This window comes from Bombina bombina, chromosome 6, assembly GCF_027579735.1.
Source record: "Bombina bombina isolate aBomBom1 chromosome 6, aBomBom1.pri, whole genome shotgun sequence".
Classification (NCBI taxonomy): domain Eukaryota; kingdom Metazoa; phylum Chordata; class Amphibia; order Anura; family Bombinatoridae; genus Bombina; species Bombina bombina.
Genome location: NC_069504.1, coordinates 768,940,947 through 768,968,547, shown reverse-complemented (window position 1 = coordinate 768,968,547; position 27,601 = coordinate 768,940,947). Strand labels below are relative to the sequence as shown.

Below are 27,601 nucleotides of genomic sequence, written 5' to 3'. Positions count from 1 at the left end.
CTCCAACGCCCAGGGATCCTGGACATCTCTTGCCCACGCCTGGGCGAAGAGAGAAAGTCTGCCCCCCACTAGATCCGTTTCCGGATAGGGGGCCATCCCTTCATGCTGTCTTAGGGGCAGTAGCAGGTTTTCTGGCCTGCTTGCCCTTGTTCCAGGACTGGTTAGTTTTCCAGGCCTGTCTGTAACGAGCAACGGTTCCTTCCTGTTTTGGGGCGGAGGAAGATGACGTTGCTCCTGCCTTGAAGCTTCGAAAGGCACGAAAATTAGACTGTTTGGCCTTTGATTTGGCCTTGTACTGAGGAAGAGTATGACCCTTACCTCCAGTAATGTCAGCGATAATTTCTTTCAAGCCGGGCCCGAATAAGGTTTGCCCCTTGAAAGGAATATTAAGCAATTTAGATTTAAAGTCACATCAGCTGACCAGGATTTAAGCCATAACGCTCTGCGCGCCTGGATGGCAAATCCGGAGTTCTTAGCCGATAGCTTAGTTAAATGTACAATGGCATTAGCTAGCTTAAGTGCTTTAAGCTTGTCCATAATTTCATCCAATGGAGCCGAGTGAATGGCCTCTTCCAGAAACTCAAACCAGAATGCCGCCGCCGCAGCAGTGACAGGCGCAATGCATGCAAGGGGCTGTAAGATAAAACCTTGTTGAACAAACATTTTCTTAAGGTAACCTTCCAATTTTTTATCCATTGGATCCGAAAAAGCACAACTATCCTCCACCGGGATAGTGGTACGCTTAGCTAAAGTAGAAACTGCTCCCTCCACCTTAGGGACCGTCTGCCATAAGTCCCGTGTAGTGGCGTCTATTGGAAACATTTTTCTAAATATAGGAGGTGGGGAAAAGGGCACACCAGGTCTATCCCACTCCTTGCTAATAATTTCTGTAAGCCTTTTAGGTATAGGAAAAACATCAGTACACCGGTACTGCATAGTATCTATCCAGCCTACATAATTTCTCTGGAATTGCGACTGTGTTACAGTCATTCGGAGCCGCTAAAACCTCCCCTAGCAATACACGGAGGTTCTCAAGCTTAAATTTAAAATTAGAGATCTCTGAATCCGGTTTCCCTGGATCAGATCCGTCACCTACAGAATGAAGCTCTCCTCATGTTCTGCAAATCGGTATCAGCAGTATTTTCTTAGTCAATTCCATTCCTTAGAAAAATAATTTACTGCACATACCTGGTTTGCAGGGTACCCCGCACGCTATTCCCTTTCAGAAAGTTAGCCCACTCCTCAGAATGTGCGAGAACAGCCAGTGGATCTTAGTTACTTCTGCTAAGATCATAGAAAACGCAGGCAGATTCTTCTTCCAAATACTGCCTGAGAACAAACAGCACACTCCGGTGCCATTTAAAATAACAAACTTTTGATTGAAGAAATAAACTAAGTATAAAAACACCACAGACCTCTCACAACGTCCTATCTAGTTGAGTTGCAAGAGAATGACTGGATATGACATGTGAGGGGAGGAGCTATATAGCAGCTCTGCTTGGGTGATCCTCTTGCAACTTCCTGTTGGGAAGGGAATATATCCCATAAGTAATGGATGACCCGTGGACTGAATACACTTAACAAGAGAAAGTCAAATTTTTAAGGTAAGAAATAAATTGATTTATTCATATGCATTATCCCAAATATGAAACTGACTGTCTGCAATAAGGAACGATGAACATCCTGAGTCAAGGCAAATAAATGTTTGAACACATATATTTAGAACTTTATAAAAAAGTGCCCAACCATAGCTTAGAGTGTCACAGAAAATAAGACTTACTTACCCCAGGACACTCATCTACATGTAGTAGAAAGCCAAACCAGTACTGAAACGAGAATCAGTAGAGGTAATGGTATATATAAGAGTATATCGTCGATCTGAAAAGGGAGGTAAGAGATGAATCTCTACGACCGATAACAGAGAACCTATGAAATAGACCCCGTAGAAGGAGATCATTGAATTCAAATAGGCAATACTCTCCTCACATCCCTCTGACATTCACTGCACGCTGAGAGGAAAACCGGGCTCCAACCTGCTGCGGAGCGCATATCAACGTAGAATCTAGCACACACTTACTTCACCACCTCCATAGGAGGCAAAGTTTGTAAAACTGATTTGTGGGTGTGGTGAGGGGTGTATTTATAGGCATTTTGAGGTTTGGGAAACTTTGCCCCTCCTGGTAGGAATGTATATTCCATACGTCACTAGCTCATGGACTCTTGCTAATTACATGAAAGAAAGACAATTTTATAGTATACTGTCTATATATATATATATATATATATATACATATATATATATATATATATATACATACATTATATATATTTTTTTAACACAAAATGCAAAGTGAACAGAAGAAAATTCTAAATCAAATCAATATTTGGCATGACCACCCTTTGCCTTCAAAACAATCAATTCTTCAAGATTCAATTGCACACAGCTTTTTTAAGGAACTCAGCAGGTAGGTTGTTCCAAACATCTTGGAGAACTAACCGTAGTTATTTTGTGGATTTATGCAGCTTCAGTTTCTTCTTTCTCTTCATGTAATCCCAGACAGTGTTGATGATGTTGAGGATCAGGGATCTATGGAGGCCATTCCATCACTTCTTGTTCTTCTTTACTCTGAAGATAATTGTTAATAACTTTGCCTGCTTATTTTGGGGTTGTTGACATGCTGCAGAATAAACTTAGGGACTATCAGATGCCCCCCCCCCCACTGTACTTCTAAGCTTTGAGGAGATCATTAATTCTGAATAAAATACTCAACTACATTTGCAGAAATGCAGCCCCAAACTTAAAATGGAAACTGTTGCCTGCAGACACTGATTCTTTTTCCGCTCTCCAGCGAACTGCCTTCTGCTACAGCTAAATATTTCAAATTTTTACTCATCAGTACAGAGCACTCCAGTTCTTGTGTTTTTTGTGCATAGTTATGTCGCTTGGTCTAGTTTCCACGTTGGAGACATGGCGTTTTGGCTGCAAGTCTTCCATGAAGACCACTTCTGACCAGACTTCTCTGGAGAGTAAATGGGTGTACCAAGGTCCCGCTTGTTTCTGCCAATTCTGAGCTGATGGCATTGCTGGACATCTATTGATTGCAAAGGGAAGCATGATGTGTCTTACTTCTTCAGAAACGCTTGGACAGCCCATCGGGAAACCCCTATCTACCTGGAAATATCTGACTAGGAGAGACTGTGCTGAAGCAGTATAACTATTTTGTGTCTTGTTGCTGTGCACATTCTTGCCATGGTGTATGACTTGACATTAAACTGTCTTTAGCAACCTCATCTAGTTAGCGTTTGGCTGCTTCTCACCCAGTTTTATTCCTTCTATAAAGCAGTTTCTTTTTCAGTTAATGATTATGTATCAACCTACATATAAAATTGATGATCATTAGCACCTGTTTTGTATAATTGTTTAATCATACACCTGACTGTATGCCTACAAAATCCCTGCCTACAAGAATTGATGCGGTATTGAAGTCAAAGGGTGGTCACACCAGAAATTTATTTGATTTAGATTTTTCTTCTGTTCACTCACTTTGCATTTTAACTGATAGAAAAAACAAAAGACATTTCTATCTACAAAAGCATTTTCTCACACACACATATATATATATATCTCTATCTCAACAATTAAAATTATGGGGAGGCGAAAAACATAATTTATGCTTACCTGATAAATTTATTTCTCTTGTAGTGTATCCAGTCCACGGATCATCCATTGCTTGTGGGATATTCTCCTTCCCAACAGGAAGTTGCAAGAGGATCACCCACAGCAGAGCTGCTATATAGCTCCTCCCCTCACTGCCATATCCAGTCATTCGACCGAAACAAGCCGAGAAAAGGAGAAACCACAGGGTGCAGTGGTGACTGTAGTTTAATTAAAATTTAGACCTGCCTGAAAAGGACAGGGCGGGCCGTGGACTGGATACACTACAAGAGAAATAAATTTATCAGGTAAGCATAAATTGTTTTCTCTTGTTAAGTGTATCCAGTCCACGGATCATCCATTACTTGTGGGATACCAATACCAAAGCTAAAGTACACGGATGATGGGAGGGACAAGGCAGGAACTTAAACGGAAGGAACCACTGACTGTAGAACCTTTCTCCCAAAAACAGCCTCTGAAGAAGCAAAAGTATCAAATTTGTAAAATTTGGAAAAAGTATGAAGGGAAGACCAAGTTGCAGCCTTACAAATCTGTTCAACAGAGGCCTCATTTTTAAAGGCCCAGGTGGAAGCCACAGCTCTAGTAGAATGAGCTGTAATCCTTTCAGGAGGCTGCAGTCCAGCAGTCTCATAGGCTAAACGGATTATACTCCGAAGCCAAAAAGAAAGAGAGGTTGCAGAGGCCTTCTGACCTCTCCTCTGTCCAGAGTAAACAATAAACAGGTTAGATGTTTGGCGAAAATCTTTAGTAGCCTGTAAGTAAAACTTCAAGGCACGGACTACGTCTAGATTATGCAAAAGACGTTCCTTCTTTGAAGAAGGATTAGGACATAATGATGGAACAACAATCTCTTGATTGATATACTTGTTAGAAACCACCTTAGGTAAAAACCCAGGTTTTGTACGCAGAAAAACTTTATCTGAATTAAAGATCAGATAAGGAGAATCACAATGTAAGGCAGATAACTCCGAGACTCTTCGAGCCGAGGAAATAGCCATCAGAAAAAGAACTTTCCATGAAAGAAGTTTAAGCTCCATGGAGGAGCAACAGGTTTAAACACAGTCTTAATTCTAACTAAAGCCTGACAAAATGCCTGAACGTCTGGAACTTCTGCCAGACGCTTGTGTAAAAGAATAGACAGAGCAGATATCTGTCCCTTTAAAGAACTAGCCGATAATCCTTTGTCCAAACCCTCTTGGAGGAAGGACAATATCCTAGGAATCCTAACCCTACTCCATGAGTAATTCTTGGATTCACACCAATGAAGATATTTACGCCATATCTTGTGGTAAATTTTCCTGGTGACAGGCTTTCGTGCCTGTATTAAGGTATCAATTCATGACTCGGAGAAGCCACGCTTTGATAGGATCAAGCGTTCAATCTCCATGCAGTCAGTCTCAGAGAAAGTAGATTCGGATGATTGAAAGGACCTTGTATTAGAAGGTCTTGTCTCAGAGGCAGAGTCCATGGTGGAAAGGATGACATGTCCACTAGGTCTGCATACCAGGTCCTGCGTGGCCACGCAGGCGCCATCAATATCACCGATGCTCTCTCCTGTTTGATCTTGGCAATCAGACGAGGGAGCAGAGGAAACGGTGGAAACACATAAGCCAGGTTGAAGAACCAAGGCGCTGCTAGAGCATCTATCAGTGCCGCTTCTGGGTCCCTGGACCTGGATCCGTAACAAGGAAGCTTGGCGTTCTGGCGAGACGCCATGAGATCCAATTCTGGTTTGCCCCAACGGAGAACCAATTGAGCAAACACCTCCGGATGGAGTTCCCATTCCCCCGGATGAAAAGTCTGACGACTTAGAAAATCCGCCTCCCAGTTCTCTACACCTGGGATATGGATCGCTGACAGGTGGCAAGAGTGAGTCTCTGCCCAGCGAATTATCTTGGAGACTTCTGACATCGCTAGGGAACTCCTGGTTCCCCCTTGATTGTTGATGTAAGCCACAGTCGTGATGTTGTCCGACTGAAATCTGATAAACCTCAGTGTTGCTATCTGAGGCCAAGCCAGAAGAGCATTGAATATTGCTCTTAACTCCAGAATATTTATTGGGAGGAGTTTCTCCTCCTGAGTCCATGAACCCTGAGCCTTCAGGGAGTTCCAGACTGCACCCCAACCTAGAAGGCTGGCATCTGTTGTTACAATTGTCCAATCTGGTCTGCGAAAGGTCATACCCTTGGACAGATGGGCCCGAGATAACCACCAGAGAAGAGAATCTCTGGTTTCCTGATCCAGATTTAGTAGAGGGGACAAATCTGTGTAATCCCCATTCCACTGACTGAGCATGCATAATTGCAGCGGTCTGAGATGCAGGCGCGCGAATGGCACTATGTCCATCGCCGCTACAATTAAGCCGATTACTTCCATGCACTGAGCCACCGTGGGGCACGGAATGGAGTGAAGAACACGGCAAGCATTTAGAAGTTTTGATAACCTGGACTCAGTCAGGTAAATTTTCATTTCTACAAAATCTATTAGAGTCCCTAGGAAGGAAACCCTCATGAGAGGAGATAGAGAACTCTTTTCTTCGTTCACTTTCCACCCATGCGACCTCAGGAATGCCAGAACTATCTCTGTATGAGATTTGGCAATTTGAAAGCTTGACGCCTGTATCAGGATATCGTCCAGGTAAGGAGCCACCGCTATGCCTCGCGGTCTTAGGACCGCCAGAAGTGAGCCCAGAACCTTTGTAAAAATTATTGGGGCTGTAGCCAACCCGAATGGAAGAGCTACAAATTGGTAATGCCTGTCTAGAAAGGCAAACCTCAGGAACTGATGATGATTCTTGTGAATCGGAATGTGAAGGTAGGCATCCTTTAAGTCCACTGTGGTCATGTACTGACCCTCTTGGATCATGGGTAAAATGGTTCGAATAGTTTCCATCTTGAATGACGGAACTCTGAGGAATTTGTTTAGGATCTTTAAATCCAAAATTGGTCTGAAGGTTCCCTCTTTTTTGGGAACCACAAACAGATTTGAATAAAACCCCTGTCCTTGTTCCGTCCGCGGAACTGGATTGATCACTCCCATTACAAGGAGATCTTGTACGCAACTTAGGAATGCCTCTTTCTTTATCTGGTTTGCAGAGAATCTTGAAAGGTGAAATCTCCCTTGTGGATGAGAAGCTTTGAAGTCCAGAAGATATCCCTGAGATATGATCTCCAACGCCCAGGGATCCTGAACATCTCTTGCTCACGCCTGGGCGAAGAGAGAGAGTCTGCCCCCTACTAGATCCGTTGTCGGATAGGGGGCCGCTCCTTCATGCTGTCTTAGAGGCAGCAGCAGGCTTTCTGGCCTGCTTGCCCTTGTTCCAGGACTGGTTAGGTTTCCAGGCCTGCTTGGATTGAGCAAAAGTTCCCTCTTGTTTTGAAGCAGAGGAAGTTGATGCTGCACCTGCCTTGAAATTTCGAAAGGCACGAAAATTAGACTGTTTGGCCTTTGATTTGGCCCTGTCCTGAGGAAGGGTATGACCCTTACCTCCAGTAATGTCAGCAATAATTTCTTTCAAACCAGGCCCGAATAAGGTCTGCCCCTTGAAAGGAATGTTGAGTAATTTAGACTTTGAAGTCACATCAGCTGACCAGGATTTGAGCCATAGCGCCCTACGCGCCTGGATGGCGAAACCGGAAGTTAGTTTAGTCAAATGAACAATGGCATCAGAAACAAATGAGTTAGCTAGCTTAAGAATTCTAAGCTTGTCAACAATTTCAGTCAATGGAGCTGTATGGATGGCCTCTTCCAGGGCCTCAAACCAGAATGCCGCCGCAGCAGTGACAGGCGCAATGCATGCAAGGGGCTGTAAAATAAAACCTTGTTGAATAAACATTTTCTTAAGGTAACCCTCTAATTTTTTATCCATTGGATCTGAAAAAGCACAACTGTCCTCAACCGGTTAGTGGTACGCTTTGCTAAAGTAGAAACTGCTCCCTCCACCTTAGGGACAGTCTGCCATAAGTCCCGTGTAGTGGCATCTATTGGAAACATTATTCTAAATATAGGAGGTGGGCAAAAGGGCACACCGGGCCTATCCCACTCCTTACTAATAATTTCTGTAAGCCTTTTAGGTATTGGAAAAACATCAGTACTCACCGGCACTGCATAGTATTTATACAGCCTACACAATTTCTCTGGCACTGCAATTGTGTCACAGTCATTCAGAGCAGCTAATGCCTCCCCAAGCAATACACAGAGGTTCTCAAGCTTAAATTTAAAATTAGAAATCTCTGAATCAGGTCTCCCCGATTCAGAGACGTCACCCACAGACTGAAGCTCTCCGTCCTCAGGTTCTGCATATTGTGACGCAGTATCAGACATGGCTCTTACAGCATCTACGCGCTCTGTATCTCGTCTAACCCCAGAGCTATCGCGCTTGCCTCTCAATTCAGGCAATCTGGATAATACCTCTGACAGGGTATTATTCATGATTGCAGCCATGTCCTGCAAAGTAATCGCTATGGGCGTCCCTGATGTACTTGGCGCCATATTAGCGTGCGTCCCTTGAGCGGGAGGCGAAGGGTCCGACACGTGGGGAGAGTTAGTCGGCATAACTTCCCCCTCGACAGACCCCTCTGGTGACAATTCTTTTATAGAGAAAGACTGATCTTTACGGTTTAAGGTGAAATCAATACATTTAGTACACATTCTCCTATGGGGCTCCACCATGGCTTTTAAACATAATGAACAAGTATCCTCTGTTTCAGACATGTTTGTACAGACTAGCAATGAGACTAGCAAGCTTGGAAAACACTTTAAATCAAGTTAACAAGCAATATAAAAAACGTTACTGTGACTTTAAGAGAAACAAATTGACAAAATTTGAAATAACAGTGAAAAAAGGCAGTTACACTAACAAAATTTTTACAGTGTATGTAACAAGTCAGCAGAGCATTGCACCCACTTGCAAATGGATGATTAACCCCTTAATAACAAAAACAGAATAATAAATGACAAACGTTTTTTAAACACAGTCACAAAAACTGCCACAGTCTACTGTGATTGTTACCCTCCTCAAACACGACTTTAAAGCCTTTTGAGCCGTTCAGAGATGTCCTGTATCATGCAGAGGGAAGCTGAATGTCTCTGTCAGTATTTTTAACTGCACAGAAAAGCACTAAAATAGGCCCTTCCCACTCATATTGCAACAGTGGAAAGCTTCAGGAAACTGTTTCTAGGCAAAAATCAAGCCAGCCATGCGGAAAAAAAAACTAGGCCCCAATAAGTTTTGTCACCAAACATATATAAAAACGATTAACATGCCAGCAAACGTTTTATATTACACTTTTATAAGAGTATGTATCTCTGTTAATAAGCCTGATACCAGTCGCTATCACTGCATTTAAGGCTTAACTTACATTAATCCGGTATCAGCAGCATTTTTCTAGCAAATTCCATCCCTAGAAATATATTAACTGCACATACCTTATTGCAGGAAAACCTGCACGCCATTCCCCCTCTAAAGTTACCTCACTCCTCAGAATATGTGAGAACGGCAGTGGATCTTAGTTACTTCTGCTAAGATCATAGAAATCACAGGCAGATTCTTCTTCTAATGCTGCCTGAGATGAAACAGTACACTCCGGTACCATTTAAAAATAACAAACTTTTGATTGAAGTTAAAAAACTAACTATAATACACCACACTCCTCTTACTACGTCCATCTTTGTTGAGAGTTGCAAGAGAATGACTGGATATGGCAGTGAGGGGAGGAGCTATATAGCAGCTCTGCTGTGGGTGATCCTCTTGCAACTTCCTGTTGGGAAGGAGAATATCCCACAAGTAATGGATGATCCGTGGACTGGATAAACTTAACAAGAGAAAGTGAGTTTAAAATCCTCCACTAAATACAAAATATAGAGAAAATAACAAATCTAAACAAGTCAGAAGACTTGCTTTAAAACCAGAAACTCTCTGACTACACTGTTTCCAATGCAGCAAAGGAATCTGGGTAAGATATGCAAATGAGGTTCACGACTCCCTTTTTTACTTTTAGCCTGCTTTTTAAAGACAGACTTCCCTTTATGCCATAGCACTGCTGCATTACACAGCTTTGTCTTTAAAAAGCAGGCTAAAAGTAAAAAAGTGAGTCATTGTGAACATCATTTGCATATCTTACCCAGATTCCTTTGCTGCATTGGAAACAGTGTAGTCAGAGAGTTTCTGGTTTTAAAGCAAGTCTTCTGACTTGTTTAGATTTGTAAGTGGTTTACACAATGAGTTATTTTTCTATATATATATATATATATATATATATATATATATATATATATATATATATATATATATATATATATATATATATATATATATATATATATATATATATATATATATATATATATATATATATATATATATATATACACACACACACACATAACACCGCCCAACCCAAAGCAAAATGGAGATATAAGCTAAAATGAGGAACAAGAGAGATTGTTAAACAGAACAGGAAAATAGTAATAAAAAGAAATAATAAAATGGAACTGTGATAAGAACTTCACCTTTCCAGATACAATTTTCTCATAGATCTGAATTGGTTGATCAGCAAAAAAAGGTGGATATCCAGCAGCCATCTCATAGATCAGGACTCCAAGTGCCCACCAATCCACAGCTTTATTATACCCCTAGGACACAGAACAGAGGGAGATTCACACAACAGCTCAATTGCTTTAAAAGTAGCAATGATACAGAGACAAAATGGTAACGCATTGTAAAATCATGAATATAGAATTATTATTCATCGCTGTAATCATACATTAGCATTTTATTTTTTTTAAATAAGTTTACATTAAAGCATTTTTCACTTGAACCTTACATGAAACAGGTTAAATACTACAGCAATCAATACATTTTAAAGAAAACTCCACAGGACCTTTTTAGCGGGTGCACCACCCAGTTGATTTTATATAAACACCCGGCTACAAAATTTTAGCCAGTATTAATATAAAATTAGCCAAATATTAAAAATGTTAAATTTTAATTTTACAAATTATCATTAAAGGGACACTGAACCCAAAAATTTTCTTTTGTGATTCAGATAGAGCATGGATTTTTAAGCAACTTTCGAATTTACTCCTATTATCAAATTTTCTTTATTCTCTTGGTATCTTTATTTGAAATTCAAGAATCTAAGTTTAGATGCCGGCCCATTTTGGTGAACAACCTGGGTTGACCTTGCTGATTGGTGGAAAAAATCCATCCACCAATCAAAAAGTGCTCTCCAGAGTTCTTAACCCAAAAAAGCTTAGATGGCTTTTATTTCAAATAAAGATAGCAAGAGAACGAAGAAAAATTGATAATAGGAGTAAAGTATGAAGTTGCTTAAAATTGCATGCTCTATCTGAATCACAAAAGAAAAAAAAATTGGGTTCAGTGTCCCTTTAAATACATTTATTTTAAATTATGCAATACATTTATGCTTTGGATAGAAGAAAATACACTGCCCCCACCCTATGTTAAATGGGACAAAAACTAGGATTGCACTACATGTACAGCCCTTGAAGTTATTTTAGCTTCAATTTTTTCTTGGATGAGATACTTGTGTGTGTGTGTGTGTTTTTTTTGTAAAGAAAAGGCAATTACATGATACGCAACAAATTTTTTTAATGATTTACTGTAAGCAGTACAATCTATTTTTAGGGCAAAAAAAAAAAAAAAAAACTATAAAATTTGCTATGCCAATATTTTAGCCATCAATGGGGGATTTGTCAAGTGTCAGTCAAAAGCAGGGCAAGCTATCTGCTTATTTATCTACCATACGCAGATCTGATAGATTAATAATAATAAAATCTCTGTCTGGGATTGAGAAAGCATTTTCTATCAATTGATGTTGGCTCTGACGCAAGCATGTTAAAGGGATAGTTTACACAATTTTTTTCTCCCCTTTAATTTGTTCCAAATGATCCATTTTACCTGCTGGGGTGTATTACATTGTTTACAAGTGGCTCGTTGACCATTATTTCAGCATTTGAAATAGCCGATTTAGCCTGCAGTATCCCCACCTATACTGAAATTTTCTAGACTTAAGTCCAGCCTATTGACAGGCAATGTAAACAGCCAGCAGAAGAAACTTCACTCCTGGTGGGGTATAGAAGAGATAACTTCTAAAAACAGAATTTATGCTTACCTGATAAATTTCTCTCTCTTGTGATTTATTGAGTCCACGGATTCATCCATACTTATGGGATATTCTCCTTCCCTACAGGAAGTGGCAGAGAGAGCACCCACAGCAGAGCTGTCCATATAGCTCCTCCCTTAGCTCCACCCCCCAGTCATTCGACCGAAGGCTAGGAAGAAAAAGGAGAAACTATAGGGTGCAGGGGTGACTGAAGTTTTTAAAATAAAAATATACTACCTGTCTTAAATAGACAGGGCGGGCCGTGGATTCGATACATCACAAGAGAAAGAAATGTATCAGGTAAGCATAAATTCTGTTTTCTCTTGTAAGATGTATCGAGTTCATGGATTCATCCATACTTATATGGGATACCAATACCAAAGCTTTAGGACACTGATGAAGGGAGGGACAAGCCAGGTACCTTAAACGGAAGGCACCACTGCTTGTAGAACCTTTCTCCCAAAAATAGCCTCCGAAGAAGCAAAAGTATCAAATTTGTAAAATTTGGAAAAAGTATGAAGCGAAGACCAAGTCGCCGCCTTACAAATCTGTTCAACAGAAGCCTCATTTTTAAAAGCCCATGTGGAAGCCACTGCTCTAGTAGAATGAGCAGTAATTCTTTCAGGAGGCTGCTGGCCAGCAGTCTCATAAGCCAAATCGATGAAGCTTTTCAGCCAAAAGGAAAGATAGGTAGCCGTAGCCTTTTGACCTCTCCGTTTACCAGAATAAACAACAAACAATGAAGATGTTTGACGGAAATCTTTAGTTGCTTGTAAATAGAACTTTAAAGCACGAACCACATCAAGATTGTGCAACAGACGTTCCTTCTTTGATGAAGGATTAGGACACAGAGAAGGAACAACAATCTCCTGATTGATATTCCTATTAGAAACAACCTTAGGAAGAAACCCAGGTTTGGTACGCAAAACCACCTTATCTGCAAGGAAAACTAGGTAAGGTGAATCACACTGTAAAGCAGATAACTCAGAAACTCTTTGAGCGGAATTGATAGCTACTAAAAACAAAACTTTCCAAGATAGAAGCTCAATATCTATGGAATGCATAGGTTCAAACGGAACCCCTTGAAGAACTTTAAGAACTAAGTTTAGGCTCCATGGCGGAGCAACAGGTTTAAATACAGACTTGATCCTGACCAAGTCCTGACTAAATGCTTGAACATCTGCCAGACGTTTGTGTAAAAGAATAGACAGAGCAGATATTTGTCCCTTTAAGGAACTAGCTGATAATCCTTTCTCCAATCCTTCTTGGAGAAAGGACAAAATTCTAGGAATCCTAATCTTACTCCATGAGTAACCCTTGGATTCACACCAACAAAGATATTTTCGCCAAATCTTATGATAGATTTTCCTGGTAATAGGCTTTCTAGCCTGAATCAGGGTATCAATGACCGACTCAGAGAAACCACGCTTTGATAGAATCAGGCGTTCAATCTCCAAGCAGTCAGACGCAGAGAAATTAGATTTGGATGCGTGAACGGACCTTGGATTAGAAGGTCCTGCCTCATTAGCAGAGTCCACGGTGGAACAGATGACATGTCCACCAGGTCTGCATACCAAGTCCTGCATGGCCACGCAGGCGCTATCAGAATCACCGAAGCTCTCTCCTGCTTGATTCTGGCAACCAGACGTGGGAGGAGAGGAAATGGTGGAAATACATAAGCCAGATTAAAGGACCAGGGCACTGCTAGAGCATCTATCAGTACCGCCTGGGGATCCCAGGACCTGGACCCGTAACGAGGAAGTTTGGCATTCTGTTGGGACACCATCAGATCCAATTCTGGTGTGCCCCATAGCTAAGTCAGCTGGGCAAATACCTCCGGATGGAGCTCCCACTCCCCCGGATGAAAAGTTTTACGACTTAAAAAATCTGCCTCCCAGTTCTCTACCCCTGGGATATGGATTGCTGAGAGATGGCAAGAGTGATTCTCCGCACATCAGATTATTTTGGTTACCTCCATCAGAGCTAGAGAACTCCATGTTCCTCCTTGATGATTGATATAGGCTACAGTCGTGATGTTGTCCGACTGAAATCTGATGAATTTGGCTGCAGCAAGCTGAGGCCACGCCTGAAGCGCATTGAATATCGCTCTCAGTTCTAGAATGTTTATCGGGAGGAGAGATTCCTCCAGAGACCATAAGCCCTGTGCTTTCAGGGATTTCCAGACTGCACCCCAGCCTAGCAGGCTGGCATCTGTCGTTGCTATGAGCCACTCTGGCCTACGGAAACACATTCCCTGAGACAGGTGGTCCTGAGACAACCACCAGAGAAGAGAATCCCTGGTCTCTTGGTCCAGATGCAGTTGAGGAGATAAATCTGCATAATCCCCATTCCACTGTTTGAGCATGCATAGTTGCAGTGGTCTGAGGTGTAGGCGGGCATAGGGAACTATGTCCATTGCCGCTACCATGAGTCCGATTACCTCCATACACTGAGCCACTGATGGCCGAGGAATGGAATGAAGAGCTCGGCAAGTGATTAAAAGTTTTGATTTTCTGACCTCCTTCAGAAATATTTTCATTTCTACCGAGTCTATCAGAGTCCCTAGGAAGGAAACTCTTGTGAGAGGGAAGAGAGAACTCTTTTTTTATGTTCACCTTCCACCCGTGAGATCTCAGAAAAGCCAACACAATGTCCGTGTGAGACTTGGCTAGCTGGAAAGTCGATGCCTGAATTAAGATGTCGTCTAGATAAGGCGCCACTGCTATACCCCGCGGCCTTAGAACCGCCAAAAGGGACCCTAGCACCTTTGTGAAAATTCTGGGAGCCGTGGCCAACCCGAAGGGAAGGGCCACAAACTGGTAATGCCTGTCCAGAAGGCGAATCCGAGGAATTGATGATGATCTCTGTGAATAGGGATGTGTAGATACGCATCCTTTAAATCCACGGTAGTCATATATTGACCCTCCTGGATCAGAGGAAGAATAGTCCGAATAGTCTCCATCCTGAAAGATGGTACTCTGAGGAATTTGTTTAGAATTTTGAGATCCAAGATTGGTCTGAAAGTTCCCTCTTTTTTGGGAACCACAAACAGGTTGGAGTAAAAACCTAGCCCTTGTTCCGCTCTTGGAACTGGGCGGATCACTCCCATGGTATGTAGGTCTTCAAAACAGCGTAAGAACGCCTCTCTCATTTGTCTGGCTTGCAGACAATTGAGAAATGTGAAATCTCCCCCTTGGGGGGGGGGGGGGAGTCTTTGAAGTCCAGAAGATATCCTTGGGACACAATTTCTAAAGCCCAGGAATCGTGATCATCTCTTGCCCAAGCCTGAGCAAAGAGAGAGAGTCTGCCCCCTACTAGATCCGGTCCCAGATCGGGGGCTACCCCTTCATGCTGTCTTAGAGGCAGCAGCAGGCTTCTTGGCCTGTTTACCTTTGTTCCAAGCCTGGTTAAGTCTCCAAACTGATTTGGATTGGACAGAATTCCCCTCTTGCTTTGCTGCAGGGGAAGCTGAAGCGGGACCACCCTTGAAGTTCAGAAAGGAACGAAAATTATTTTGTTTGGTCCTCATCTTATTTGTTTTATCCTGAGGGAGGGCATGGCCTTTCCCTCCAGTGATGTCTGAAATAATTTCTTTCAGTGCAGGCCCGAATAGGGTCTTTCATTTGAAAGGGATGTTCAACAATTTAGATTTTGATGACACATCAGCAGACCAGGACTTAAGCCATAACGCCCTGCGTGCTAAAATGGCAAAACCGGAATTCTTTGCCGCTAATTTAGCCATTTGGAAAGCGGCATCTGTAATGAAAGAATTAGCCAACTTAAGGGCCTTAATTCTATCCATAATATCCTCTAATGGAGTCTCCACCTGAAGAGCCTCTTCTAGAGCTTCAAACCAGAAAGCAGCTGCAGTAGTTACAGGAACAATGCATGCAATAGGTTGGAGAAGAAAACCTTGATGAACAAAAGATTTCTTTAGGAGACCCTCTAATTTTTTATCCATAGGATCTATGAAAGCACAACTGTCTTCGATAGGTATAGTTGTACGCTTAGCAAGAGTAGAAATAGCTCCCTCCACCTTAGGAACAGTCTGCCACAAGTCTTGTATGGTGTCAGATATGGGAAACATTTTCTTAAAAACAGGAGGGGGAGCGAACGGAATACCTGGTCTATCCCACTCCTTAGTAACAATAGTTACAATCCTCTTAGGGACTGGAAAAACATCAGTGTAAACAGGAACCTCTAAGTATCTGTCCATTTTACACAATTTCTCTGGGACCACTATAGGGTCACAATCGTCTAGAGTAGCTAATACCTCCTTGAGCAATAAGCGGAGGTGTTCAAGTTTAAATTTAAAGGCCGTCAGAATCTGTCTGAGGGAACGTCTTTCCTGAATCAGAAATCTCTCCCTCAGATAACAAATCCATTACCCCTACTTCAGAACATTGTGAGGGTATATCGGATACGGCTACTAAAGCGTCAGACGGCTCAGCATTTGTTCTTAACCCAGAGCTGTCACGCTTTCCTTGTAAAGCGGGCAGTTTAGAGAAAACCTCTGTGAGGGTTTTATTCATAACTGTGGCCATGTCTAGTAAAGTAAATGAATTAGACGCACTAGAGGTACTTGGCGTCACTTGTGCGGGCGTTACTGGTTGTGACACTTGGGGAGAGCTAGATGCTAAACCCTCATTTCCTTCTAACTGAGAATCATCTATTGCAATATTTTTAAGTGCTAAAATATGTTCTTTATAATTTATAGACATATCAGTGCAAGTGGGACACATTCTAAGAGGGGGTTCCACAATGGCTTCTAAACACATAGAACAAGGATTTTCCTTGGTGTCAGACATGTTAAACAGGCTAGTAATGTAACAAGCAAGCTTGGAAAACACTTTAATCAAAGTAAATAACACTTTAAACAAAAACGGTACTGTGCCTTTAAGAGAAAAAAAGCTGCACAAACTCTGCAAAACAGTGTAAAAAAGCAGTAAACACAACGAAATTTTTACAGTAGCATCATAAATCCTTAGTAACTTTGCACCACTATGCAAATAAACAATTAACCCCTTAATGTAAAAACCGGATTGAAAAAACTTCAAAACCGGTAAAATAACGTTCAGCACCTTGCCACAGCTCTGCTGTGGCGCCTACCTGCCCTTTAGGAACAATTTGTGGGGGAAAAAAACTTCTTTACAGCCTTCAAATACAGCAGGAATCTCTGGAGACCCCTTAAAGTCCCTCAAAAAACGTTTTATTTGTAATTAAACCAAAACGTTTTTTCCTATTAGTGTCACCAGTAATTATGAGCCCTTTATGCAAGCTTGGATTCCTCTTTTACTGAATACAGCTTACCTTTCCCTCATGGGGATATTGCCAGCCTTTTCTAGAAATAACACAGTCTGTCTAGAAAAAAATAGACTGAACATACCTCAATGCAGTTTAGCCTGCAAACTGTTCGCCCAACTGAAGTTTTCCTGTACTCTTCAGGCCTTGTGAGAACAGCAGTGGATCTTAGTTACAAAATGCTAAGATCATCATCCTCCTTGCAGAAATCTTCATCCCTTTTCTGCCAGAGAGTAAATACACACCGGTACCATTTAAAATAACAAACTTTTGCTTGAGAAAATAAAAACTAACATTTTTGTCACCACACTCACTTTGCCCTTCCTAGCAGTTAAGCAGGCAGAGAGAATGACTGGGGGGTGGAGCTAAGGGAGGAGCTATATGGACAGCTCTGCTGTGGGTGCTCTCTCTGCCACTTCCTGTAGGGAAGGAGAATATACCATAAGTATGGATGAATCCGTGGACTCGATACATCTTACAAGAGAAATTATAATTTTCCATTGTTCTCTCTAAGTATTGAGCTTTGGTTTACAGACAAATATAAGATAAGGAAGCAAGTTTGTGTACACCAAGTAATAAATTATATCTGATATTACCTGCAAGCTCAACCAATTGTTAAAGGCTGTGGTTTGAAAGCACAAAACCAGCTATTTCATATATACATTTTATACTCTGCAGCTGGTATAAGTCATAACAATGATTTTGTTTTTGCACCATGGTTACTGTAAGGTATACACCAATTTTACCTTTCATTACAATAATAGAACAGCTTGACTACTCCTGGACAGATAACAGATGTGCAACTAGTGCTGCTGATTGGATCAGCAGAGTGTTCCACATGGGACCAGTAGTGCACTACTGGTCCCAAGCGTAACTTATGTGTGTTTGAGCTCTTTCGGGGGTTATATACACAGTAGAGCAGGGTCAATAGTCAAAACATTACATGTTTTTACAAATTAGAGCATGCCATTTTCCGACAATAATGGCCTTTTAATTATCACTATTTGATTTCAATACTAGGAATCTCAGTGAGAAAATATAGAAATATAACTTTCCGACAAGACACCTGTATAATTTCTATCAATTACTCATAAAGCCTGAAAATTAGGTTCTAAAGCTTACACACCCTGGTCTTTTTGAGAAGCTTTATGATGTCATATCCAGTAGCCTAGACTTGTAAATGCACATATGGCCACATGCACAAGATAGGCTGATGTGTATGTGAGCATGTGCAAGCTACGCTAAGTGAAGGTATGTTTTAAACCGCTTTAAAAAATTTAAAAAAACATAAGAAGCATGTAAAAAAACTAGTTTAATGCCCTCCCCCCAGTAATGGAATCAGCCGTATCATATTTTACTTAGAATTCCGCCTTATGAATAAGTATTAACTATAATATTTCTTCTAAACCAACAACATGCAAATGCTAAATCCTCCTAAGACGGCCCATCAACTCCTATTGAACTAGTATTTATATATAAACAAAAGTCTATGGAAAATGCCAACAGATCATAGTAACAGGCCTCTATGAGCACCTCTCTGTACTGAGAGCTCTTGTTAATCTTGTTTTGCCCAACAATTTCATCTATTGTTCTGAATTTGTAATGGTTTTTTAGGTACAGAACAGCTACAGTGTTTAGGGATTTATATATAAACAAGTCTTAAGAGTTGCTAAAACAATGGTTACTTTTATGTGACGTAGAAACACAAATTGTTAAATCCTGCTATAGAAAACATGTTGCTGAGTCATAGAGGTCCCACTTACCTTACTAAGGATGATTTCAGGCGCGAGGTACTCTGGCGTTCCACAGAGAGTCCAAGTCCTACCCTTCACCCTCTTGGCAAAGCCAAAATCTGTTACCTGAAAATAATAGGTTAAATGGTTTTAAAACTTAGTGTACTTTAAGGAAATAATCTCTCTGTAGGCCAGAAAGGCTCACTCTATATTTTTTTTTTTTACAGTTATTTACATGGTAAGCTTTTATCAAGTATTTTTAAAAGCATATACCTTTAAGACGAATGCTTGTTACACATCTTAATTTCGAATAGTCAATTATGACTGCATGTCCATGCCAAGAGTCGCAATAAAAATAGGCCCTGTTTCCAAGGCTCACATTCTATTACCAACATATAAAATGAAATAGCAACCCACCTAGAACAACCGATTCTACAAACAATTCATAACAAATGGCAAGGGACAAGAGATTTATCAATTACCATGCCTGACCTAATCGAAAGTTTCTCAAAAGTTCACATGGCCACTCTCTCTACGTATTCGAGAGAAGCTCAAAGCTAAAATGGTACCACAAGCAATAGATAGCTGCATTAAGTGTTCCCACTCATCCCCTGACATTACCCACCTTATCTGGGACTGTCCCAAACTTGTTAGACTGTGGGGTAGGCTTAAGTTTTGGCTGCATAAGGTCCTGGGCTATGGGGTAATCCTCACACCAACCAATATTATCTTTCTGCATGACTTTGAGGTTACACCGCGACATCAGAAATTTCTCTACTCGGTTATACTTCTTACTAGGAGACTGATTTTGCAACACTGGGTGACTGATAAAGCTCCTCCCTTTGGGTAGTTACTGCATGCAATACACAATCAGGTGCTTGACAGATGTACGGGGAGATTTGGAGAAAAGATTTAAGGCCTTTATCCACAAGTGGGAACCCTATCTTTTATATATATCCCCACAAGTGAGAAATAGGATACTATACCCCTTTCGTAACTCCCTGTTCATACTGGAAGAAAATCTCCGTGGCAGATGGTGCCTAACTCCCTCCCTTCCCACAACTTAAATGTTGCGATTAAGACCCCTGTTCCTTCGCTCTCTTATATATTGACCTGACCAGGGACAGTCGAATGCTGCCTCTTTTGCTCTCTGTGCCAGGGTGTGATCCCCCCCAGTGCTTGACCTCCCAAATGCTCTTTTGGCAGAATGGGTCCAAACTCTTGTGGAAAACTATCCCAGAAGAATGACGGCTGTTATAGCTGCAAAGTGGTTGCTACGCCATATTAAAGTGAAGGTCAATTTTCATCAATGAGTGCCCGGTTTTTAAAAAACAGAATTTATGCTTACCTGATAAATTACTTTCTCCAACGGTGTGTCCGGTCCACGGCGTCATCTATTACTTGTGGGAATATTCTCTTCCCCAACAGGAAATGGCAAAGAGCACAGCAAAAGCTGCCCATATAGCCCCTCCTCAGGCTCCGCCCCCCAGTCATTCGACCGACGGTTAGGAGAAAAAAAAAAAAAGGAGAAACTATAGGGTGCCGTGGTGACTGTAGTGTATAGAGAAAGAAATTTTTCAAACCTGATTAAAAAACCAGGGCGGGCCGTGGAGAAAGTAATTTATCAGGTAAGAATAAATTCTGTTTTCTCCAACATTGGTGTGTCCGGTCCACGGCGTCATCCATTACTTGTGGGAACCAATACCAAAGCTTTAGGACACGGATTAAGGGAGGGAGCAAATCAGGTTACCTAAACGGAAGGCACCACGGCTTGCAAAACCTTTCTCCCAAAAATAGCCCCCGAAGAAGCATAAGTATCAAATTTGTAGAATTTGGCAAAAGTGTGCAGAGAAGACCAAGTCGCTGCCTTACATATCTGATCAACAGAAGCCTCGTTCTTGAAGGCCCATGTGGAAGCCACAGCCCTAGTAGAGTGAGCTGTGATTCGTTCAGGAGGCTGCCGTCCGGCAGTCTCATAAGCCAATCGGATAATGCTTTTCAGCCAGAAAGAGAGGTAGCAGTAGCTTTTTGTCCTCTCCTCTTACCAGAGTAAACGACAAACAAAGATGAGGTTTGTCTAAAATCCTTTGTTGCTTCTAAATAGAACTTTAAAGCACGAACTACATCTAAATTGTGTAACAAACATTCCTTCTTTGAAACTGAATTCGGACACAGAGAAGGAACAACTATTTCCTGGTTAATATTCTTGTTGGAAACAACTTTTGGAAGAAAACCAGGCTTAGTACGCAAAACGACCTTATCTGAATGGAACACCAGATAGGGTGGATCACACTGCAAAGCAAATAATTCAGAAACTCTTCTAGCAGAAGAAATAGCAACCAAAAACAGAACTTTCCAAGATAGTAGCTTGATATCTATGGAATGTAAAGGTTCAAACGGAACCCCTTGAAGAACTGAAAGAACTAAATTTAGACTCCAAGGAGGAGTCATGGGTCTGTAAACAGGCTTGATTCTGACCAAAGCCTGTACAAAAGCTTGTACATCTGGCACAGCTGCCAGGCGTTTGTGTAACAAAACAGATAAAGCAGAGACAGATAAAGTGGAAATCTGTCCTTTTAGAGAACTAGCTGACAACCCTTTATCCAAACCCTCTTGGAGAAAGGAAAGAATCTTAGGAATTTTAATTTTACTCCAGGAGAATCCCTTGGATTCACACCAACAGATATATTTTATGGTAAATCTTTCTAGTCACAGGTTTTCTGGCTTGTACCAAAGTATCTATCACTGAATTTGAAAATCCACGCTTGGATAAAATCCAGCGTTCAATTTCCAAGCAGTCAGCTGCAGAGAAACTAGATTTGGATGTTCAAATGGACCTTGTACTAGAAGATCCTGTCTCAAAGGTAGCTTCCATGGTGGAGCCGATGACCTATTCACCAGGTCTGCATACCAAGTCCTGCGTGGCCACGCAGGAGCTATCAGGATCACCGAGGCCTTCTCCTGTTTGATCCTGGCTACAAGCCTGGGAAGGAGAGGAAACGGTGGAAACACATAAGCTAGGTTGAACAACCAAGGCGCCACTAATGCATCCATTAGAGTCGCCTTGGGATCCCTGGATCTGGACCCGTAGAAAGGAACCTTGAAGTTCTGACGAGACGCCATCAGATCCATGTCTGGAATGCCCCATAATTGGGTTAACTGGCCAAAGACCTTCGGGTGGAGTTCCCACTCCCCCGGATGGAAAGTCTGACGACTCAGATAATCCGCCTCCCAGTTGTCTACTCCTGGGATGTGAATTGCAGATAGATGGCAGGAGTGATCCTCCGCCCATTTGATGATCTTGGATACCTCTCTCATCGCCAAGGAACTCTTTGTTCCTCCCTGATGGTTGATGTAAGCTACAGTTGTCATGTTGTCTGACTGGAATCTTATGAATCCGGCCTTCGCTAGTTGAGGCCAAGCCCGGAGAGCATTGAATATCGCTCTCAGTTCCAGGATGTTTATCGGGAGAAGAGACTCTTCCCGAGACCATAGACCCTGAGCTTTCAGGGAGTCCCAGACCGTGCCCCAGCCTAATAGACTGGCGTCGGTCGTGACAATGACCCACTCTGGTCTGCGGAAACTCATTCCCTGAGACAGGTGATCTTGAGTCAACCACCAACGGAGTGAGTCTCTGGTTAACTGGTCTACTTGAATCTGGGGAGACAAGTCTGCATAGTCCCCATTCCACTGATTGAGCATGCACAGTTGTAATGGTCTTAGATGAAAAGGAACTATGTCCATTGCTGCAACCATCAATCCTACTACTTCCATGCACTGAGCTATGGAAGGCTGCAGAATAGAGTGAAGAACATGACAAGCGTTTAGAAGCTTTGACTTTCTGACTTCTGTCAGGAAGATCTTCATTTCTAAAGAATCTATTATTGTTCCCAAAAAAGGAACTCTTGTTGACGGAGACAGGGAACTCTTTTCTACGTTCACCTTCCACCCGTGAGATCTGAGAAAGGCTAGAACAATATCTGTATGAGCCTTTGCCTTGGAAAGAGACGACGCTTGAATTAGAATGTCGTCTAGATAAGGTGCCAGTGCAATGCCCCTCGGTCTTAGAACCGCCAGAAGGGACCCTAGCACCTTTGTGAAAATTCTGGGAGCAGTGGCTAAACCGAACGGCAGAGCCACGAACTGGTAATGATTGTCCAGAAGGCGAACCTTAGGAACTGATGATGATGATATTTGTGGATAGGAATATGTAGGTACGCATCCTTTAAATCCACGGTAGTCATATATTGACCCTCCTGGATTGTAGGTAAAATTGTTCGAATGGTTTCCATTTTGAACGATGGAACTCTGAGAAATTTGTTTAGAATTTTTAAATCCAGAATTGGTCTGAAAGTTCCCTCTTTTTTTGGGAACTACAAACAGGTTTGAGTAAAACCCCTGACCTTGTTCCACTGTTGGAACTGGGTGTATCACTCCCATCTTTAACAGGTCTTCTACACAATGTAAGAATGCCTGTCTCTTTATTTGGTTTGAAGATAAGCGAGACATGTGGAACCTTCCCCTTGGAGGAAGTTCCTTGAACTCTAGAAGATAACCCTGAGAGACTATTTCTAGTGTCCAGGGATCCGGAACATCTCTTACCCAAGCCTGAGCAAAGAGAGAGTCTGCCCCCTACTAGATCCGGTCCCGGATCGGGGGCTACCCCTTCATGCTGTCTTGGTAGCAGCAGCAGGCTTCTTGGTCTGTTTATCCTTGTTCCAGCCTTGCATTGGTTTCCAAGCTGATTTAGCCTGGGAAGCGTTACCCTCTTGTCTAGAGGCTGCAGAGTTAGAAGCCGGTCCGTTCCTGAAATTACGAAAGGAACGAAAATTTGACTTATTCTTAGCCTTGAAAGGCCTATCCTGTGGGAAGGCATGGCCCTTCCCCCCAGTGATGCCTGAAATAATTTCTTTCAATTCTGGCCCAAAAAAGGGTCTTACCTTTGAAAGGGATATTAAGCAATTTTGTCTTGGAAGATACATCCGCTGACCAAGACTTTAGCCAGAGTGCTCTGCGCGCCACAATTGCAAACCCTGAATTTTTCGCCGCTAATCTCGCTAATTGCAAAGCGGCATCTAAAATAAAGGAATTAGCTAACTTAAGTGCGTGAATTCTGTCCATGACTTCCTCATATGGAGTCTCCTTATTGAGCGACTTTTCTAGTAGTGACAGGAATAATGCACGAAAGTGGTTGGAGGAGGTAACCTTGCTGAACAAAAATCTTTTTTAGCAAACCCTCCAATTTTTTATCCATAGGATCTTTGAAAGCACAATTGTCCTCAATAGGAATAGTTGTGCGTTTGGCTAGCGTAGAAACTGCCCCCTCAACCTTAGGGACTGTTTGCCATGTGTCCTTCCTTGGGTCGACCATGGGGAACAATTTCTTAAATATAGGAGGTGGGACAAAAGGTATGCCTGGTTTCTCCCACTCCTTATTCACTATGTCCGCCACCCTTTTAGGTATCGGAAAAGCATCAGGGTGCACCGGGACCTCTAGGAATTTGTCCATCTTGCACAATTTTTCTGGAATGACCAAAGAGTCACAATCATCCAGTGTAGTTAGCACCTCCTTAAGTAATGCGCAGAGATGCTCTAACTTAAATTTAAACGTCACAACATCAGGTTCTGCCTGTTGAGAAATTCTTCCTGAATCAGAAAGTTCTCCCTCCGACAAAACCTCCCTCACTGCCACTTCTGACTGGTGTGAGGGTATGACAGATAAATTATCGTCAGCGCCTTCTTGCTCCACTGTATTTAAAACTGAGCAATCACGCTTTCTTTGAAATGCTGGCATTTTGGATAAAATATTAGCTATGGAATTATCCATGACTGCCGTTAATTGTTGCATAGTAACAAGCATTGGCGCGCTAGATGTACTAGGGATCGCCTGCGCGGGCATAACTGGTATTGACACAGAAGGAGAGGATTAAGAACTATCCCCACTACCTTCATTTGATGAATCATCTTGGGCAACCTTATTAAATGTGACAGTACTGTCCTTACTTTGTCTGGACGCCATGGCACAATTATCACATACATTTGAAGGGGGGACCACCTTGGCCTCCATACATACAGAACATGTTCTATCTGAAGGTACAGACATGTTAAACAGGCTTAAGCAGGCTAATAATGCAAAAAAAAACGTTTTTAAACAAAACCGTTACTGTCTCTTTAAATGTTAAACAGAGCACACTTTATTTCTGAATGTGTGAAAAACTATGAAGGAAATATCCAATCTTTACCAAATTTTCACCACAGTGTCTTAATGCTTTTAAAGTATTGCACCCCAATTTTCAAGCTTTTAACCCCTTAAATGAGGAAACCGGATCTAATCAATTAGCAATTTTAACCCCACTACAGCCCCAGACACAGCGTTTGCTGCGACTTCACCTGTCCTTGGGGGTTATACGATACCAAATTAAGCCTTCCAGGAACGTTTTCAACGATCACCAGACCCTCTCACATGCAGCTGCATGCACTGCATCCAAACGAAACTGCGCAATTATGGCGCGAAAATGAGGCTCTGCCTACTATAGTGAAAGGCCCTTCCTGACTGGGAAGGTGTCTAAACAACTGCCTGGCGCCTAAAAACGTTCCCCAACACTAAAAGTTTAGAAATATCACTTCAAACTTCATAAAAAACTTAAATAAAGCAATCGATTTAGCCCACAAGAGTGTCAACCAGTGTATAGCCCATAATAAGCCTTCATTCTGTTAGGAGTCTAAGAAAACATAATTTATGCTTACCTGATAAATTTATTTCTCTTGTAGAGTATCCAGTCCACGGATCATCCATTACTTATGGGATATATTCTCCTTCCCAACAGGAAGTTGCAAGAGTCCACCCACAGCAAAGCTGCTAAATAGCTCCTCCCCTAACTGCCATTACCAGTCATTCGACCGAAAACATGCAGAGAAAGGAAAACCATAGGGTGCAGTGGTGACTGTAGTTTAATGGAAAAATTACCTGCCTTAAAGTGACAGGGCGGACCGTGGACTGGATACACTACAAGAGAAATAAATTTATCAGGTAAGCATAAATTATGTTTTCTCTTGTTAAGTGTATCCAGTCCACGGATCATCCATTACTTATGGGATACCAATACCAAAGCTAAAGTACACGGATGATGGGAGGGACAAGGCAGGTACTTAAACGGAAGTTACCACTGCCTGTAAAAAACCCTTTCTCCCAAAAATAGCCTCCGAAGAAGCAAGGTATCAAATTTGTTAAATTTGAAAAAGTATGAAACGCAGACCAAGACTCCGTCTTGTAATCTGTTCAACAGAAGCCACATTTAAAAAAGGCCCAAGTGAAAACCACAGCTCTAGTAGAATGAGCTGTAATCCCTTCAGGAGGCTGCTGTCCAGCAGTCTCATAAGCTAAATGAATTATGCTTTTTAACCAAAAAGACAGAGTGGTTGCTGAAGTCCTTTGACCTCTCCTCTGTCCAGAATAGACAACAAACAAGGTGAATGTTTGATGAAAATCTGTAGTAGCTTGTAAGTAAAACTTTAAAACACGAACCACGTCCAAATTGTGTAATAGACGTTCCTTCTTTGAAGAAGGATTAGGATACAAGAATGGAACAACAATCTCTTGAGTGATATTCTTGTTAGATACCACCTTAGGTAAAAACCCAGGTTGGTACACAGGACTACCTTATCCGTACGGAGAACCAGATAAGGAGAATCACATTGCAACGCAGATAACTCGGAGACTCTATGAGCCGAGGAAATAGCTACCAAAAAGGAACTTTCCAAGATAGAAGTTTGATATCTATGGAATGAAAAGGTTCAAATGGAACTCCTTGAAGAACCTTAAGAACCAGCTTTAAGCTCCATGGCGGAGCAACATTTTTAACCACAGGCTTGGTTCTAACCAAAGCCTGACCAAATGCCTGAACGTCTAGAATACCTGCCAGACGCTTGTGCAAAAGAATAGACAGAGTAGAAATCTGTCCTTTTAAAGAACTAGCTGACAACCCTTTTCTCAAAATCATCTTGGAGAAAAGATAATATCCTGGGAATCCAGACTTTACTCCATGAGTAACCCTTGGATTCATAACAATAAGATATTTACACCATATCTTATGTTAAATTTTCCTAGAGACAGGCTTTTATGCCTGTATTAAGGTATCAATTACTGACTCGGAGAAGCCATGCTTTGATAACATCAAGCGTTCTGTCTCCAGGCAGTCCATCTCAGATTAGTTATATTTAGATGGTTGAAAAGACCCTGAGGTAGAGGGTCCTGTCTCAGAAGCAGAGACCGTGGTGGAAAGGATGACATGTCCACCAGATCTGCATACCAGGTCCTGCGTGGCCACGCAGGCGCTGTCAAAAGCACCAAAGCACTCTCCTGCTTGATCTTGTGCAAACCCCTCCGGAGGGAATTCCCACTCCCCCGGATGAAAAGTCTGACGACTTAGAAAATCTGCCTCCCAGTTCTCAACACCTGGGATAGGGATAGCTTTTAGACAAGAGTGAGTCTCTGTCCAGTGAATTATTTTAAGACTTCTAACATTGCTAGGGAACTTCTGTTCCCCCTTGATGGTTGATGTAAGCCACAGTCGTGATATTGTCCGACTGAAATATGATGTACCTCAGAGTTGCTAACTGAGGCCAAGTCTGAAAAGCATGGAATATCGCTCCCAGTTCCAGAATATTCATTAGAAGGAGGGTCTCCTCCTGAGTCCACTATCCCTGAGCCTTCAGGGAGTTCCAGACTGTATCCCAACCTAAAAGGCTGGCATCTGTTGTAACAA

The 27,601-nt window shown here is 41.9% G+C and overlaps 1 protein-coding gene across 3 annotated transcripts in view; it reads right to left on the bottom strand.

The window, feature by feature from the left end:
* PRKACA (protein kinase cAMP-activated catalytic subunit alpha) overlaps positions 1 to 27,601 on the bottom strand; it is a 218,956-nt gene that overhangs the window by 39,814 nt on the left and 151,541 nt on the right. For all 3 annotated transcript variants that reach the window (XM_053718058.1, XM_053718056.1, XM_053718057.1), the window contains 2 exons: positions 18,867 to 18,962; positions 10,187 to 10,309 (listed from right to left, as the gene is read on the bottom strand). In XM_053718058.1, the coding sequence (XP_053574033.1) occupies positions 10,187 to 10,309; positions 18,867 to 18,962 (219 nt within the window). The remainder of the gene's footprint in view (positions 1 to 10,186; positions 10,310 to 18,866; positions 18,963 to 27,601) is intronic.